The 15187-nt window shown below is 42.1% G+C and overlaps 1 protein-coding gene across 10 annotated transcripts in view; it reads left to right on the top strand.

Annotated features, from left to right (window-relative positions):
• Positions 1-15187, top strand: part of LOC308583243 (dystonin-like) — a 313796-nt gene that overhangs the window by 63464 nt on the left and 235145 nt on the right. For all 10 annotated transcript variants that reach the window (XM_081187021.1, XM_081187022.1, XM_081187032.1 and 7 more), the window contains one exon: positions 12884-12945. In XM_081187021.1, the coding sequence (XP_081043147.1) occupies positions 12884-12945 (62 nt within the window). The remainder of the gene's footprint in view (positions 1-12883; positions 12946-15187) is intronic.

Here is a 15187-nt window from a genome sequence, read left to right as displayed (position 1 = left end):
GCGCGCCAAGTTCAAATGCACAGGAAGGTGGCGCAGTAAGCAGCCCGGAAAGGGAGCCAGGTCCTAAAGCCCGACGCAAGGAGACAGAAGGGTCCGGGGGGTCAGCGTCAGAAGAGTCCAGGAAGGAAGAGACAGCGGGGGGCAGAGGGACCCAGAGAAGAACGGTCAGGCGGAAAAGGTGGAGTAAGGCTAGGGTATTAAGCTGGTGTACAGGGGGCGGAGACTCAGACGGAGCTTCGCCGGTCTAACCCATAAGACGTAGAGCTGCACGCGGCAGCTTGAGAATGGAAACTGTAACTCAATAAAGACTTTTATAAAGGGAACGCTGGCTAGCGTGATCCTCTGTGAGCTAGGATCTGGAAGCAGCTCTGACAGCATGATTTGGAAAATTTAGCTCCTGCAATAAGATTTGATGGTATGGGAAATTAAGTTATATTAATGAAAGGACTAATGTTTAAAATAACATTACATCTGTCTTTAGAGTAAATTGATAATAAGTATTTTAAACTTAAAATATAATTATTTGAAAGAACAAAAGAAATGCACGAAACAAGGTTATAATTTGCTGATATTTTTATTGTTAAGAATGCACGGTGAGGGAGACGTGGGGAAGTCCGGTTGGTTACGGAAAAATGTTTTGAAAGGATGATTCTCTTTTTCTTTCTTTTTTCTTTTCTGTTATTCCTTTGTATATCCGACTTTGTATCTTTATCTGGAAAAAAATGCAATAAAAATATTTTTTTTTAAAAAAACACAATTCACTCACTTGTCTCTACTCATCAAATCTAGATAGTATTTAGTGCTATTTTCCATGTGTCTAGAAAACAAAAATTGTAACCCTGTTAACAGAGTATCACAGGAGTTTTGTGTTGTAATTTCACATGATGAAATTTGGAGTGGTATCCTGGCATATATTTATTTCTCCCATTTAAAATTTAGTGCAAATCTTTGCATAGCTGTCTCAGTTCTGTATTCTACTGTCCTCTGATCATCAGAAAAGTAAGAGGACTCATTGTGGTTTCCGGTTATAGGCCAGCATCCAGCACTAATTTAGATACTGATGGAAATAAATAAGCTTAAGTATGACTAACATTGTGTTGGATCAAGACAGTAATGTTTCTTAGAGCACAATATAGCCTAAGTTAGCTTCCTGAGGTCCCATTTATTTATGTTTTGTCGGCAGACACCATAGTTGTGTAGGACAAGAATACTTTCAGTGTGAACCAAAATAAATTAAATCCAAAGATTTAACATGGTTTTAGGCTGTAGCAGTTTCCGTCTGTATGTGCTCTTTGTATCAGTTTGACATCCAGAAAGTCCTTTTGTTTATTTTTCTACATTTCTTTGTTGCAGAGCAGAATCTTTTGATTGTTCTTCTTCCAATTTCACCAACAAAGGATGACAGTGTGTTTGTTGGATATTAGTGCAATAGGAATAATAAAATGTGTGTTTGTGGTGTAAACATCAGCTGATGTGTTTATATGTCCACTGACTGGGACTTTTGACTTAATTAACTATTGGTTTGTTTAACAACTCCCTTAGGAGTAGTTGCCTTTTTGCATATTGGCATATAGGAGACCAGGCAAAGAAAAATTCTTGACTTACTGATTCATTATAAATACAGAGTGGTAGTATTATGGTCTTTTCACTCAGTGTTATTTACTTGAAATCTTTGACTACTTACCGTATTTTTCGCCCCATAAGACGCACCGGCCCATAAGACGCACCTAGATTTTTGGGGGGGAAATAAAGGAAAAAAAATTTATTTCCCCCCCAGGTGCGCTGCGCTACACCAGGAGCTTGGGGCGTGCTGAGCTCAGCGCGCCCCAAGCTTCTGCGTGCGCGCAAGCAGTCCGCTAGCCTTGGGAGAGCCGCGGGGCTCTCCCAGGGCTAGCGGATCGCTGCGCTACACCAGGAGCTTGGGGCGTGCTGAGCTCAGCGCGCCCCAAGCTTCTAGGTGCGCGCAAGCAGTCCGCTGCCGCCCCAAGCCTCGCGCACCCGGTGGGACCTCCTGCCGGGTGCGCGAGGCTTGCAGACACTCGCCCGAAGCAGGGGGAGCCCTCCCGAGGGCTCCCTGTGCTTCGGGCGACAGGCTGCCTCCCCAAGCCTCGCGCACCCGGTGGGACCTCCTGCCGGGTGCGCGAGGCTTGCAGGCATTCGCCCCATAAGACGCACCCCGATTTCCCCTTCATTTTTGGAGGGGAAAAAGTGCGTCTTATGGGGCGAAAAATACGGTAGATATATTGTTTTTATGTATTTCCTTTCTTCTGTCATGGAACAAAAAGATGCGATATGTGAGATAACCAGCTTCATATAACCAATAACCTTAAGTCTAATTAGTGGTGCAGCAATAAAGCTGCTAGCACATTTCCAAAGCTACGCAGGGTCCACTATGGTTTCAGATTGAGATTTCTGCATTGCAGGGAGTTGGGCTAGACCTTCAGGGTCCCTTCCAATCAACTCTATGATTCTCTGAAGGGGTTAATGCCATAGAGTAAGCTGTCCTGCCAGACTTAGGCTTGAGAGACTTACCTTGAGAGGAAGGTAATCAAGGCCGTTGTTCACCTTCAGTCTACCAGAGAAGCTCAACATGTGACAAGGTTCTGAGCGGGTTGCTGCAGCTTAGACCACATGGCTCTAACAAGCCTTTCTTGTGTTCCTTTACTAATAATTTAGAAACTTTCACCACTGTAACTAAGCCGGGTTTTACTGCCTGTGCTTTCTGACTGATGTATGGAAAAGCACACAGGCCTTCAGTATTTTTTTCCTGGAAAGATGGACATTTCAAACCCCAAGCAAGCCAGCAAAAGGCACTTAGTGATGTTCAAGGAGAACGTGGCAAACTTAACAGTGAGAGCATCCACATTTGTACATTGAACCATACCTCCATTTCCCATCTTATAAGATTCAACATCCTTTGTAATGAATTGGCAAGAAGATAGGGATGCAGCCGGGAAGATTCTGCGCTCAGAGAATCACATGTGGGGAGACCCACACATGCACACAGAAAGTTTCAAAGAGCTATCATTTGGCTGCAAACAACTGTTGCGGTTTTTAATCAGAAAGTTGTTGAATCACTTGATGTCTCTCTTGTACAGTAAGAACCAGATCTAACAAGCAGAGAAATTCCATTGAAAATAAGAGGATTGCTTTCCGACTCTTGTTTTCAAAGCCCCTGTGTTCCTCTGATATTTACACTTCTCTGACTCCTTCAAGTCCATGGCTGCCGCAAGCCTTTGGTAACAGGAGGGAAGAGAGCACATCTGATTGTATCAAGGAAAGAAGGATGTGAGCAAATACAAGAGGATGTCATTGAGGGTTATTGCACTTGAGGAATTTTGTTTAGAGAATATTGTACTTATATAACAGTTATGTAGGAGGAGGAGCTTGCCAGTGTCAGAAGTTCATTACAGGAATTTAGAGCTGAAAAACTATCAATAGGTTGTTTTAAAAAAACTTAACAAACACCCCTACAGTCTATTTTATGACGCTTGTTAGACCCCTATTAACACATTCTCTAGGCATTGCACATTAGGTTTAAATATATATACACAATAAAATATTGTTTTAATTAATTAAATATATATACACAACAAGGCATAAAATCCAAGTAGACATCATCATCATCTTAAGTGTTCCCATCATTAATATACTGTGTAAAGATCATTTAGGGCAGAGATAAGACTGCTTTTACTATTTCAGCACAATTAGTATTTATTTGCCTAAAACTACAAAGAAGGCAACATCAAGTAAAGCAAAGCTGCAGATATTCCCCATTATGGTTGGTGTGGGAGTTGTCATCCTCACAAATTTTTTTTTTTTGGGGGGGAAAGGTTTTTCCAATGTTGCCGGTGGATACAAAAGATCTTTTTAGTCATGGGCCTTTTACTCACTACAGAAGCCTAATCTCATTGATCCTGAGAAACCTACCTACACATTAAACAATTGTTTTGATGTAATGCCTCTGCAGTACAGGACAGTAATATGGTTTATGATAACTATGCTGCTTAGTCATTTGTAAAATCTGTTCCAAGTAATCTTTAGTATTTCCAAGAAATGAAAGAGAGACACGTTGCCAGATAGCTGCCCCTAATTCCTATTTATCCTATGTTTCTTTCTCTTCCCTGTTATGATACCAATTTATCCTAATTTTATTTACCCCTCATCATGTAGCTTCTCATAAGTCTTAAAGCTTTAAGATATTTACTTTGTAGGACACCACTTTTGGCAGTAATATCTGGCTCATACAGGTGAACTTGCAGCTTATTTTCACCTTGTAGACTCTTCTGTAAGCAGTAGCCAGAACAATTTCAGTCACTATCGTAGCATTATTTTCACCCACTTCATTATCCAAAATGTCTACTGGGAGTTATATTCCCATACACAAGGAGGGGTGTGTGAAGAAAATAAGTGTCTTGTTCACATGTGAATTGTCTCTCTAGAAAAAATAAGTGTTATATTACTAACAGGCAATAGTCTAGAGCATGATAATAGCTAGATTCATGTGGTACAAATCCATTCCTTTTGCACTAATGACAATATATAGGATGCTTCACACTATAGAGATGCAAATTTGTACAGAACCCTTCAGTACTTGCCACTTCTGTATTTCAGTGCTGAATTGATCCATGGGATTGTGGAGCCATTGACAGAGGTAAATCAGTTACATCTGCCAAAAATAAGTAAGAATTGTAAAATAACTAAGTGGTTAGATATGTTGTCTTGCAAAGTAAGTTGTTAGAACTTTTATGGCTGCACTTGCTTTGCCAGAAGCTACTGAATGCAGTCATTATGCTCCAGAAAGGAAGAAGAGAATGCAGACCCTAAATAAAAGATTGCTGCAAGGCTAAGACCTCTAGTGATTTTCTGCAGCTGTTTCATTCCAGTTGATCTCATTGAAAGGTCCAACAAAAGGAAGGGCAGCAGAATAGAGAACATAATACAGAATGATTCAACCAGAACCTTTTTTTCTTTTTCTTTCAGCCCACACATTCTCCTTGAATTCTGTTTTCTAAGCACTGCACCTAAAGCCCAGTGGGTGGACAGCAAGCTTTCATTCACCCACTCTTTTAAAATGCTGCTCAAACTTCAAGAGAAACAACTTGTTTGGTTTGAGAGGCTGGTATATGGATTGCGGTTTAACATTCGTCTTATCTTATCGCTAGGGTTGCAGTTCCTGATCTTGAGAAGCACAATAGTACTGCCTTTCTCCTTCTTTCAGATGCAGTGATTTGGCAGTCCATACACTTCCTTCGTTTGTTGTGGTACATAACTCAGCCTCACATATCACAGCAGGTTGCAGAGGCAGGTGGATTCTTGTTGCATGGTAGTATAGATTCTGGTTGCATGGTAGTATGAAGCCAGACCTGTTCTGGTTTTTGTCATGGAAATTTTAAAGGAATTTTAAAGGAAATGTTGAATTTGGGTGTGGTAATCTCTTTTCTCTTCTAATGAAATTTTCTGAAAAGGTCTATAAGGCACAGAAAATGTTCATTGTTATGGTGGTCAGGGTGTATGTAGTCTGTAGTACAATTCTGTGCAATATGCATGCAAATACACATTGCTCCCCCTCCTTGCATTCCCAGTGTACAATCTGGAGATGTACCCTTGCTTTTTAAACACCTTGATGCAGCAAAGATATGGAAGCCTTAGCTTCTTTGACTTGTTCCTCCCCAGACCCCATCACTGACCCATTGGTGATGTTATCACCTAGCCTTGGGTGAAAGCATTGTAGCTCATGCATAAAGTTGCAGATTCAAACTCTGGCATCTTTAGGTAGTTCAGCATTTGGAAGTGCCCTGTGACTATGGTGATCCTTCTTGTTTGCCCTACCTGCTATGAACCATATGCCTCTATGTTCTTACAGCCGGTAGAAGAGGTGAAACATTGGAAGCTGTCAGTGACAGGGTATACTGAACAGGAATGTGAAGCTGTGCCTCCTTATCTCCAGTTGCACTAGAGAATTTAAAGGAACAGTGGTAATCTCTCTCTCTGGGTTGTAACCTGGCAAGTCAAACATGCCTCCCCACCTGTAGTTTGGTCAGTGAGGATCTGGGGTGAAGGGCAGGTTTTCCCTCAAGCACAACAGCTCTCTGAAGCACTGTGCTCCAATTTCTTTCCTAAGAGCAAATTGCAACCATTCACTTAATTGAGAGCCAGTGAAGAGTTCCAGTAGGGACACGGGTGGCGCTGTGGGTTAAACCACAGAGCCTAGGACTTGCCGATCAGAAGGTCGGCGGTTTGAATCCCCGCGATCCTCGTGAGCTCCCGTTGCTCGGTCCCTGCTCCTGCCAACCTAGCAGTTCGAAAGCATGTCAAAGTGCAAGTAGATAAATAGGTACCGCTCCGGCGGGAAGGTAAATGGCGCTTCCGTGTGCTGCTCTGGTTTGCCGGAAGCGGCTGAGTCATGCTGGCCACATGACCCGGAAGCTGTATGCTGGCTCCCTCGGCCAATAAAGCGAGATGAGCGCCGCAACCCCAGAGTCGGCCATGACTGGACCTAATGGTCAGGGGTCCCTTTACCTTTTAAAGAGTTCCAGTAAGAATCACTATGCTCAGGTGATCCCGGACACTGATATTTAAGCTTACTCATCTGTTACTCATTCTTGTTCATGCCAAGAGTGTATTGGGACCTGTTCTTTATATATGCTGGTTAACTCCATGCAGTCGGAAAGCAAGGAGACATTCTGTTGCATACACAGAAGTCTGTTGTGTGAGCAGGGATACAGCCTCAATATGGAATTTAATAATTTTGCTTGATGTGCAGCTCTTGTTGGCAGAAAAGAGGAAACTCATTATTGAGGTGCTTTCAAAACAAAGCTTCTCCACGGGGAAATGGCAGGAGAAGGGGAAATGCTTGGTTCTCCTGTAAAATATGGTTGTATAAGTTAAGCTTTAGGCAATCAGTCCTTTCGTCTCAAACAGCTTTAAACAGCCTAACTGTAGACTTCACCTCTTGAAACCCTGTAGACAGTCTCAAAGATTAGAACAGTGAATATAGCATGACCGCCCTTCTCTATGCGACTGTTCAGAATAATGCCGGAAGAAACTTTTTAAAACACAGCTGTAGAGAGGGCTGGTGCCCACTTAGTAGCGGAGAAAATACATGCCTGAAATACCTTTCTTGGAAGAGCATATGCCGGCTCCTGGCATTTGCCAAATAAGCCCTGTTTATGTTGGTAGCAGTTGACTCTGGTGCTTGAGTTGAGGTTAGGCTGTAATTTGAGAGGAGCCCATATGTTTAAATAGAAAGGGTAGATATTTGTGGTTTTTGTTACTTTAGTTAGTCTTTCTAGTTCCCAGTGAATGTTCTTAATCCAGTACACACTTTTAATGTTACATCAGCTGTCATTTTAGACATTTCGCAAATCAGAGTAATCTATGACCTAGTTGCTTTTTTCTTTCTTATTCGACCAGACTACGCTTTCCATCATCTTTGTCTATTTGTCATGCTGGTTGGGGCTGATGGGACTTGTATTCCAAGCAATCTGAAGGGCATCAGGTTGTGGAAGTCTGATAAAAATATTGAGCAGAAGAAAAGGCTACAGTGCCCCCTATGACTTATAATAGGGAAGGTGTTGGAGTGATTAGGAAAAATCACTCACCCCTATATTTTAGAACTACCAGAACTGAGGCCTGGTCTTCCCATGAAGCAAATGAGATGGCAAAATGGTGAGGTGGTAGAATGGAGAGCATCAGAATCTCACATTTTTAATACTGACTTTTAGCACTCTGCGAAAAAGAAAGTCAACACAGCAGTTAAGGCAGAACTTTTCTTCACGATTAGCTAGTTTTCTGCTGACAACTTTTCACTTTTCTTTTGGGGACGAGAGAGAAATCAAAAGTAATATGCTCTCCCTGTACTCCAGAGTGCCACAGTCTTTCATACCACCTCAGTGGGTTGCATGTATAGATTTAGCTTGAGTGAAATCACTTAAAGGAGGGGCAGTGAATGTCCATTGAAAGATATAATGGGCATATGTCTGCTGAGGATAAAATCAGTATTAATATGTTGGGCCTATATTACACATTAGGTTGGAAACAAGGGAAATATGACAATCCTAGCTGGTAGTCTGCACATTCCCCCACCCTTTTAATTAGGTATGGCAAATCTTTCAGTATGACTGTAATGAGGATATACCAGAAAAAGTACCCAGTCAATATAAAGATAAAACTAAAAATTGTACCTCTTGCAATAGTTGTGTTTTGAAATACAATGTAAAAGACCATTATCTGGCTGGCTGTAGCAGGCATATGATTGCTAATGTTTACTTAAAAAGGGGAGTTCCTACTTTTTTCCCCTTCTATCAGAAGGAGCCATTCTGTCAACAAAGGTATTTCGTTTTCTATATATATACACACACATGCAAAAGGAAAAACTAGTTTATAGCCTGAGGTTGAAGAGTTTAAGAAAATTAGCAGCACCTCACTCACCTAGAATGATGGGACAGCCTCCTAGGTGTAATCAGGAATGGAATACAAAATTGGTGGAACTAATGTGCTGTACGGGTTAGTAGTAACTGTGCTGTGTTTTATGCTTGTTTTACCAGTTTTGCTTTGGAAAGAAAATGTGCAAAACTAGTCTTTGGAATTGCAAACATATTTTGCTTTCATGTGGATTAACTCAGTTATCTGAGGTGTTGTTTTTTTACTTTGTTTTCCAGAGCCTCTGGTTTGAAAGACTTGCTGTAAAAGGCTCTGAACTTTAGTCCTGTTGTTTGTGAATGTGCTGGACACCGTCAAAGTTATATGTTTACAACTTGGTTTTTATGTGTCTGCATCTGACTTTACTCCATTTTACTGCTTGTAATCATAGTAAATTTTCAAAGCATTAATGCATGGTTACCTTCTAAGTTCCAATATTATCCCAAAGTAAGGATATTATATATTGTGAGATCCAGTCTTTTTGCATTCTGGCAACATTTTCTGGTACGGCTTTAGTTGGAATTATGGTGGTAAGTAGACGTTTGGTTAACAGAGCAATCCTATACATGCCTACATGGAAGTAAGTCCCACTGTGTTCAGTGAAGCTTACTCTAAATAAGTGCGCGCCTAGGATTTACAGCCCAAAGTGTCCTAGCATGCTCCAAAGACCCCAAATAATGTCTTTGGCTGGTATCCAAAATTATTTAATAAATAAAAAATGCTGCAGTGTTTTGTTTTGTTTTGTTTGTTATTGTGTTTTGTATTTCTGTGTTGTTATATTGTAAGACGCCTGGTGATCCTTGGATGAAAGGTGGTATATAAATTAAACAAAAAAAACTGTAAAACTTCAAGTCCATTTATTTCTGTGGATCTATTCTGTGACTATCACAATTAGCTTTTTACTGTTGTCATGGCAGTGCTGTTCTAAGTATAACACAATTGCAGTAAGAGGCTTACAGGAGTGGGTGCTAGGAGCTGGTCACCAATAACTCAAAAAGAATTCAGTGAAATTAACTCTTTATTCAAAGAAGCAAGAAGACAGCTCAGGAGGCCAGGCCTAGAGAGCACATCAACTCTTCCTGGTAGAACTTGACCCTATGAGGCAGTTGTAAAGACCGAAGCTCCCTGCTTTCCCTCAGCTCCCTAAGTCTCCTCCTCCCCATGTTCCTTCCCAAGCAATCTGAGACTCCGTTGTCTTGCCTGTCTTTGCTCCACTCTCTTCATACCCCTTCTGGTTCTGGAAGACCAAATGGGAGGGGAGCTAGTCACAGCAGGAAGGGGAAACACCCTGGCTTCTTCACCCATCTCTGCCAAGGCCTCTCCAGCCTCCGCTTCTGCCTCTGATTCTGGACCACTCTCTGCCACAGAAGCTTCCTGCTCACTAAGCCCTGTTACCTCTTCAGCTTCTGATACCTCCTCCTCCCAGTCTACTTCCTCTTCTCCCTCTGACCACTCATTGTTGTCCCACCACCAATCCCCTGGCTCTGGTCCTTCTTCCCTTGGGGGTTCCCCAGCTGGTGCCTCCTATCACTCATCTGCATCTAGCAAGTTCAAGACGGAGGCATATATTAAAACTGAAATTGGAATAAATGGCATAAGCTGGAAGAATCCAAGTTTATTTTTACAGCAAATGTTAATATGACTTCTGATAGCAAAAACATTTGAGGACTGGGTGAAAATGGCCCTTCTTTTATCTTTTCTTTGTTTGAGGGTAGTGTAATGGGATTTTTATTTTTTTTACAGACTTTTCTCCAGTGTGAAGTTGATGAAATTCTCCAAAAAAATATTGAGAAAGGGACTTAATATTAGAAATGCTAGCAGCATGGGCTCTTTCCACTTGCTTTGGTTTTTGCTGCAGTAGCAAGCAACAACGGTGGCAATATAGCAGGCTTCCTTTGTTGGTGGCCTAGCCGCCAGTTTTTATCCACCACAATGACCCATACATTGCATAATTCCAGGGCCAAGTGGGGGAGGGGAATAGCTGCTTCTACCAGATAATAATAGTACTGCTACTGAGAATGTTTGCAGATATTCTGTTAAAAACCCCCCACCTTTTTCCCCTAGAGGAGTTTCAAAAATAAAAATTCAGTATCTGATTTTCACAGGCATTTCAGCTCTGTTGTAAAAAATACTTTTGCTTTCCCTCCTTTCTTGAGTTATTCTGCCATCCTACACATTGCCTTTCCCAACACAGCAGTGCTTGCTTACCTTGTGAAATAGAGGACATGAGGAATAATTGATACCTGTGTTGCGATCATCTTTATTAAAATGGAGAAAACCTACTCCTTTGCTTCTTTGTCTTCGTTATGTCCAGAGAGACATTGCATACCTTAAGCATCAGTTAAGCCTTACTCTGTTAGCAAATCCAGGAAAGGGGGAATCAGCAGATGAGGCAGCTCCCACTTGTCCCTCTCCCTTTGTCCTCCCAGAGTCCACTCCAGCTCTGAAATCCTGCTTGTTACAGCAAGCTGGAGGAGGAAGATAATAGGATTTAGAAGGGCAGGAGGTTACGACCGCCTCCTCTCCCAGTTGATCAGCAGGTTTAAAAGAAGAGGGAGAATCTTTGGGTTACAGCCTGACAGCCCTACTGGAGATGTTGATTGGTTTCCAAAGTTGCATAGAATTAAAATTCACAGAACTGCTCTGTATTTTAGGGATATATGGAGGTGTTTATGGCTGTCTGTTCTGGCAACTAATCCCATTCACTTTAGAGCTGTATTCTTCCACTTTCAATCCCAGGACACACCTTTAGCCCAAACATTCATTTAGGGACCCACTTTCTTTTCTTAACCATATAGTTGTTTTTCAGTGATTCTGCTGTTGTGACCCACCTGAGATCAGGCTGTGACCTGGTAGTGGGTCCCAACCCACCAACTGAAAGCCAATGTTTTAGAGGGAGGGGGCAGCAAGAGCGGCAAATGGACACGAGTGCTGAAACTGTCCAGAAAAGCAACCTTCTCGTGTCCTGTAAGCACCTAAAGAAAGAGTGGACACTGCTTAACAGACAGCAAGTGGGAAAGAGCAGTATGGAAGAATAAAGTGAGCTAGGGACCAGGCGTGAAATGTGGACCGGTGAAAATTAGCAGCTTAGAGAGTTTTGTGCACTTGTGTTTGTGGTATAATGTCCTAAGCTTTTGACGGGAGCTGGGTGGATGGAGACTATCATTACAATATTTCATATAAATTAAATTGAGCTGAGAAGCAAAGTTGCAGTCAGAGTGCAATTTCTGATCTTCTAAGCCACAAGTAGCCTCAGGAGAGGTTACCTTAAGTGAAGGTGGCCCACCCTGTTCCCTATGTGAACGTGCACATTTTGTTCCTTAGCAGAGGTCCTGCTTTGTGTCTGTTCACCCTCTGTTGGTTTGTTAGATGGGTATGTGAGACTGGACTTATAAAATAATTATGCATTTTTTCATTTTTGAAACATGGACATGCATATCAGACAAATCCACCCCCCCTCACAAGAACTGCACAACAAATGGCATTATAAAATATTGACTCTTTTCTAATGTCCTCTTTTTTCAGATTATAAATCCTCACCATAATGTTCCATGGGCATATGACAATAGACAAAACTAATCAGTCCTGCTTATATATGCAAAAAGCAATACCAGCCTTCACTAATAGTCTTTTCCCTTTTTTGGCTTTTGCTCACCTTCACCCAAGCCATCAGTTTATCCATGAGAACAACATGCCGCAGTCTCCCATACTTCTCCTAACATGCGTGTTCCATTCAGTCGCCACACCTCATCTGTAGGGCAGCAAGGCGGCTTACCAAGTCCTTTGAGCATATGGCTAAGACCATTTTGTTGATGGTTGCAAGCTGGCAGTGTTGCAGAAGTATCTCAACAATTTTTTTTTGGGGAGGTGGGAAGTTTGGTTTTTTTTAATTATTTTTGTATTTGTATTTTATTGTTTATGTTGTTTGCCGCCTTGAGTATCCGAAGTGATAGGAAAGGATAGACATTATTTTAATAATATACAAATCAGGGATAGCCACTGTGGTGCTCTTCAGATGTTGTTAAACTACAGTCCTCATCATCTCTAACCATTGACTGTGCTAACTTAGGGTTGATGGGATTTGGAGTCCAACAACATCTGGAACGCAACATGTTGACAATCCCTGATATAAATAATCTGGAATGTGTATTTGTTGGCATCCTTCTCTGTAGAACACAGTGCCCCTCCCTATTTAACAATTTTTTTCTTTTTTTAAAAAAATCTGTTTAAATTAGTTTTCAGCATTTTTGGTTCTTAATTTCACCTCCTCTCTCCTGTTCGACTTTGTAAGTGGTTCTCTTATAGTTTGTTGTAACAGATGTTTCAAACCAGCGTGCGATGATTAATTGAATCGTCACCTTATCTTTTCAAGCAGTGTGAAATTTTTTAACATAACACTCCCAGACCTTAGTAAGTACTATTTTTAGAATTAATGCAATCTTTTTTTCTCTCTCCTCAGATGAGCGGGACAAAGTACAAAAGAAAACATTCACAAAATGGATAAACCAGCACCTTATGAAGGTCAGTTCACAAGCATGCTTAATGGGATCATAATATCTGTGTAGCTTCGTAGCAATCCTGTGAGTGTAAACCTGGCAAGGTTTTCCACTGAATATCCTAAAGACATTTCCTTTGTTTGTTTGTTTGTTTTTCTTTAAATGATAGAAAAGTCATGCTTCGTGTCTGCAACTATGCAACGGTCTTAATCCATAGCAGTCCAATCCTAAGCATGTTTACTTGGAAGCAAATCCCACTGATTTCATTAGTAGGACTTACCTCTTCATAAGTATTTTAAGGTTTCCAAATCTAAGTGTGTGAATACAGTGGTACCTTGGTTTAAGAACAGCTCAATTTATGAAGAACTTGGATTAAGACCGCTGCAAACCCAGAAGTAGGTGTTTTGGTTTGTGAACTTTGCCTTGGAAGCAGAACATGTTTCGCTTCCTGTTGGGTGTGTTCCATTTGTAAATTGAGCCCCCCGCTGCTATGGGAAAGCACGCCTTGGTTTAAGAACCTTGGTTTAAGAACACTTTGGTTTAAGAACGGACTTCCAGAACGGATTAAGTTTGTAAATCAAACTTAAACCAAATTCCGGTTATCAACTTAATCTGTTCCGGAAACCGCTCATAACATGAGGCGCTCTTTCACTAATGACACCTCCTGCTGCTGCCACACTGCCGGAGCGCGGCTTCCACTCACATCCCGGGGCAAAGTTTGCAACAAGGGGCATCTACTTCCGGGTTAGCGGAGTGCGTAACCCGAAGCATTCGTAAGGGGAGCAGTACGTAACACGAGGCACCACTGTATGAGATATGCTGTAGGTGATTTGTTTTAACATCAGAGAAGAAGAGAACTGTTTCATTTGAAGCACTCTCTGGGGCTACCATGCCTCCTTTTTGGGGCTACTGTTTATATGAAGACTCTGCATCTAAAGATTCCTGTTTCGGGGCCGTGACAGTGTGAGGGAGTCAAAGGGAAGAGTAAGTGAGGGAGAAGAAGAGATATTGCCACCTGAATGCTCCTCCAATGCTGATGTCTTAGCCTCCGCCACCATGAGAGAGAGAGATTGCATCAAGCAGTGCAGTAGACTCCATGTATGGTGACAGCTTATTATGTTCCTTAAATCTGAATTGTGATCCTTCAAGCAAAACGTGCTCATAGGTTTTTAGGCTGCAGTGGTTTGCCTGGCCTTTGCTAACACAAAGCTTACTCTTGTGTGTGGATAAGTGCCTCCCTTGTTTCTGGAGGGTACTGCTCCACACTACGGGGAAGGAAGGGTTGTAGAGCAATATGGTTCAGACAGTGCACATTATTCACGTATATCTTATTTGTCCACTCTTCCCCTGCTTACTTGGCTGGGGTACTCTGCCCTGGAACCCCCAGCTGTTGGAGCAGAGTGTGGGTTGATATTAGATGTTTCTGCCTAAATTCCTGAGGCACAGTAATTGGTAGGGTTCTCCGAGGACCCTAGTACAAGCAGTGTATGCAGGGTCTTCACTTTATAATAGGAGAACAAGACAGTGATGAGGGTGGGGGGTGGAGCAACAGCAAGCACAGAGTAAGAATTAGATAAAGCCAAATATACTTTTCTGTATTGATGCATTGTAGCACGCTAACATATTTTTAGGAAACAGAAAAACACAACCTTAACAGTGCAATGTTATATATGCCTACTCAGAAGTAAGTCATACTTGGTTCATTGGGACTTACTCCTAGGTACCGTATATACTTGTGTATAAGCTGACTTTTTCAGCACATTTTTTATGCTGAAAAAGCCCCCCTCGGCTTATACTCAAGTGAGGGTATAAGAGGCTGCTGTCAGCGGAGGAGGAGGAAGGAGCAGCCCAAAAGCAGCCATTTTGGGCTGCTTGTTCTTCCTCCGTCCCTGCCGCCACCAGCCTCTGCCTTTCCGCAGCACCCTAGGTAGGCAGGGGGACAGGAGGGGCTGGGTGGGGAGAGAAGCCCCCTTTGCTGTGTGCGCATGTGCGCACACACACATGCACTCCGGCCCACCAGGATGTTTGTGGTGTAGTGAACTGGCTTATACTCGAGTCAATAAGTTTTCCCAGGTTGTTGTTTTTTTGGTAAAATTAGGTGCCTCAGCTTATATTCGGGTCGGCTTATGCTCGAGTATATACGGTAAGTATGTAGATGATTGCAACATAATAGCATGACCCCAACCATGTCCACTGAGAATTAAGTCCTGTTGATTTCACTGGGGAGGTAAGATTGCAGCCTAAGTGTGCTTGCACTAGAGAGCAGT

Source organism: Podarcis bocagei (genome assembly GCF_964188305.1).
Source record: "Podarcis bocagei genome assembly, chromosome: 3".
Lineage (NCBI taxonomy): Eukaryota > Metazoa > Chordata > Lepidosauria > Squamata > Lacertidae > Podarcis > Podarcis bocagei.
Note: the sequence above shows the minus strand (reverse complement) of the source record. Positions and strands in the feature narration are given on the sequence as shown.